Here is a 3,875-nt window from a genome sequence, read left to right on the forward strand (position 1 = left end):
TGTAGCTGTCCAGTTTTCCCAGCACTGCTTATTGAAGAGGCTGCCTTTTCTCCATCGTATATCCTTGGCTCCTTTGTCATAGATTAGTTGACCATAGTTTATCTCTGGACTTTCTATCCTGTTCCATTGATCTGTATTTCTGTTTTTGTGCCAGTACCACACTGTCTTGATCACTGTAGCCTTGTAGCATAGCCTGAAGTCAGGAAGCCTGATTCCACCAACTCCATCTTTCCTTCTCAAGATTGCTTTGGCTCTTTGGGGTCTTTTGTGTTTCCATACAAATCATACAATTTCTTCTAGTTCTGTGAAAAATGCCATTGGTAATTTGATCAGGATTGCATTGAATCTGTAAATTGATTTTGGTAATATAGTCATTTTCACAATGTTGATTCTTCCAATCCAAGAACATGGTATGTCCCTCCATCTGTTTGTGTTGTCTTTGATTTCTTTCATTAGTGTCTTATAGTTTTCTGAGTACAGGTCTTTTACCTCCTTGGTGAGGTTTATTCCTAGGCATTTTATTCTTTTTGTTGCAATGGTGAATGGGATTGTTTCCTTAATTTCTCTTTCTGCTCTTTCATTGTTGATGTATAGAAATGCAAGAGATTTCTGTGGGTTAATTTTGTATCTTGAAAATTTAACAAATTCATTGATTAGCTCGAATAGTTTTCTGGTGGCATCTTTAGGATTTTCTATGTATAGCATCATGTCATCTGCGAAAAGTGACAGTTTTACATCTTCTCTTCCAATTTGGATTCCTTTAATTTCTTTTTGTTCTCTGATTGCTGTGGCAAGGACTTCCAAAACTACATTGAATAGTAGTGGTGAGAGTGGACATCCTTGTCTTGTTCCTGATCTGAGAGGGAATGCTTTCAGTTTTTCACCATTGAGAATGATGTTTGCTGTGGGTTTGTCATATATGGAATTTATTATGTTGCGGTAGGTTCCCTCTATGCCCACCTTCTGGAGAGTTTTTATCATAAATGGGTGTTGAATTTTGTCAAAAGCTTTTTCTGCATCTATTGAGATGATCATGTGGTTTTTATCCTTCAATTTGTTAATATGATGTATCACATTGATTGATTTGCATATATTGAAGAATTCTTGCATTCCAGGGATAAATCCCACTTGATCATGGTGGATGATCCTTTTAATGTGTTGTTGGATTCTGTTGGCTAGTATTTTTTTTTTCTCATTAAACTTTTTTTAATGGGTCTCAAATTCTGTGACAGATTTTTGGTCAAGTTGTTTCCATTAAAAAGTACTGATTTTAAAAACTAATAACTTAAAACTGCCACACAAAAAACAAATGGTCCACAAAACATTCTCCTTTCCTTCTGAAGGTTTTACAATGCATTGTTATCATTAACCAGTCTTTTACTATTAAACTTAAATGGCCAATTGAGACAAACAGTTCTGAGACCATTCTTCCACCACTGATTAAGACTGGGGTGGCAGGTATTGGGAGGAATATTCATTTAGCCTTCTGAGCTTTCTAGGCAGACTTGGTGACCTTGCCAGCTCGAGCTGCCTTCTTGTCCACTGCTTTGATGACACCCACAACAACTGTCTGTCTCCTGTTATGAACAGCCCAGAGGAGGATCGTCAGAGAATCTCTCAACACACATGGGCTTGCCAGGAACCATATCAATGATGGCAGCATCTCCAGATTTCAAGAATTTGGGGCCATCTTCCAGCTTTTTCCCAGAACAATGATCAATCTTCTCCTTCAGCTCAGCAAATTTGCAAGCAATGTGAGCTGTGTGACAATCCAGCACAGGTGCATACCCAGCACTGATTTGGCCTGGATGGTTCAAGATAATCACCTGAGCTGTGAAGCCAGCTGCTTCCATTGGTGGGTCATTTTTGCTGTCACCAGCCACATTGCCATGACAAACATCTTTGACAGACATGTTCTTGACATTGAAGCCTACATTATCCCCAGGAAGAGCTTCACTCAAAGCTTCATGGTGCATTTCAACAGACTTCACTTCAGTTGTTACATTGACAGGCACAAAGGTGACCACCATGCCAGGTTTGAGAACACCAGTCTCCACTTGACCCACACGGACAGTAGCAATACCACCAATTTTGTAGACGTCCTGGAGGGGCAAACGCAAGGGCTTATCAATTGGGCAAGTTGGCGGCAGGATGCAATCCAGAGCTTCGAGCAGCATGCTTCCACTGGCATTGCCATCTTTACAGGTAACTTTCCATCCCTTGAACCAAGGCATGTTAGCACTTGGCTCCAGCATGTTGTCACCATTCCAGCCAGAAATTGGCAGAAATGCTACCATGTCAGGGTTGTAGCCAATTTTCTTTCTTTTTTTTTTTTAAATAAATTTATTTATTTACTTGTTTTATTGGCTGTGTTGGGTCTCTTTTTGCTGTGCACAGGCTTTCTTTTTAGTTGCGGTGAGTGGGGGCTACTCTTCGTTGTGGTGCGCGGGCTCCTCGTTGCCGTGGCTTCTCTTCTTGCGGAGCAGGGGCTCTAGGCATGTGGGCTTCAGTAGTTGCAGCACATGGGCTCAATAGCTGTGGCTCACGGGCTGTAAAGTGCAGGCTCAGTAGTTGTGGCGCACGGGCTTAGTTGCTCCGCGGCATGTGGGATCTTCCTGGAGTGGGGATCGAACCCGTGTCCCCTGCATTGGCAGGCAGATTCTCAACCACTGCGCCGCCTAGGAAGCCCCAGTTTTCTTAATGTAGATGCTGACTTCTTTAACAATTTCCTCATATCTCTTCCGGCTGTAGGGTGGCTCAGTGGAATTCATTTTGTTAACTCCAACAATTAGTTGTTTCACACCCAGAGTGTAAGCCAGAAGGGCATGCTCACAGGTCTGCCCATTCTTGGAGATACCTGCTTCAAATTCACCAACACCAGCAGCAACAATCAGGACAGCACAGTCGGCCTGGCATGTGCCTGTAATCATGTTTTTGATGAAGTCTCTGTGTCCTGGGGCATCAATGATGGTCACATAGTACTTGCTGGTCTCGAATTTCCACAAGGAGATATCAATGGTGATACCATGCTCACGTTCAGCTTTCAGTTTGTCCAAGACCCAGGCATACTTGAAGGAGCCCTTTCCCATCTCGGCAGCCTCCTTCTTGAATTTTTCAATGGTTCTCTTGTCGATCCCACCACATTTGTAGATCAGGTGGCCAGTAGTGGTACACTTCCCCGAATCTACATGTTCAATGACAATGATGTTGATGTGGGTCTTCTTTCCCATTTTTGCTTGGGGTTAGCAGTGGTCTTCATGACACCTGTGTCCTGGTGGCAAACCTGTTGCAAAAAAGTGGCTAGTATTTTGTTGAGGATTTCTGCATCTAAATTCATCAGTGATATTGGTCTGTAATTTTCTTTTTTTGTAGTATCTTTGCCTGGTTTTGGTATCAGGGTGATGGTGACTTCATAAAATGAGTTTGGGAGTGTTCCTTCCTTTGTAATGTTTTGGAAGAGTTCGAGAAGGATGGGTGTTAGCTCTTCTCTAAGTGTTTGATAAAATTCACCTGTGAAGCCATCTGGTCCTGGACTTTTGTTTGTTGGGAGATCTTTAATCACAGTTTCAATTTAATTACTTGTGATTGGTCTGTTCATATTTTCTATGTCTTCCTGATTCAGTCTTGGAAGGTTATACCTTTCTAAGAATCTGTCCATTTCATCTAGGTTGTCCATTTTATTGGCATGTAGTTGCTTGTAGTAATCTCTTATGGTGCTTTTTGTTTCTGTGGTGTCCATTGTAACTTCTCCTGTTTCATTTCTACTTTTATTGATTTGAGTCCTCTGCCTCTTTTTCTTGATGAGTCTTGCTAGAGGTTTATCAATTTCATTTATCTTCTCAAAGAATCAGCTTTTAGTTTTATTGATTTTTGCT

General features: G+C 41.5%; 1 protein-coding gene across 1 annotated transcript; it reads right to left on the reverse strand.

The window, feature by feature from the left end:
• Positions 1-1,580: 1,580 nt before the first annotated feature.
• LOC130859508 (elongation factor 1-alpha 1-like) lies at positions 1,581-3,362 on the reverse strand. Its single transcript, XM_057746977.1, has 2 exons — positions 2,688-3,362; positions 1,581-2,318 (listed from the first exon to the last, which is right to left on the reverse strand). Exons 1-2 carry the CDS (start codon positions 3,228-3,230, stop codon positions 1,581-1,583), a joined length of 1,281 nt encoding a protein of 426 aa, XP_057602960.1. The 5' UTR covers positions 3,231-3,362.
• Positions 3,363-3,875: the final 513 nt, after the last annotated feature.

The sequence above is a fragment of the Hippopotamus amphibius genome, chromosome 8 (genome assembly GCF_030028045.1).
Source record: "Hippopotamus amphibius kiboko isolate mHipAmp2 chromosome 8, mHipAmp2.hap2, whole genome shotgun sequence".
Taxonomy (NCBI): domain Eukaryota; kingdom Metazoa; phylum Chordata; class Mammalia; order Artiodactyla; family Hippopotamidae; genus Hippopotamus; species Hippopotamus amphibius.

Excerpts from the sequence above, each read along its gene's own strand:
- LOC130859508 (XM_057746977.1), bottom strand. The coding sequence starts at position 3,230 with ATGGGAAAGAAGACCCACATCAACATCATTGTCATTGAACATGTAGAT. Across the intron at positions 2,319-2,687 it reads TCTACATTAAGAAAACTGGG|AAAATTGGCTACAACCCTGA; the intron begins GCTTCCTAGGCG and ends AAAAAAAGAAAG.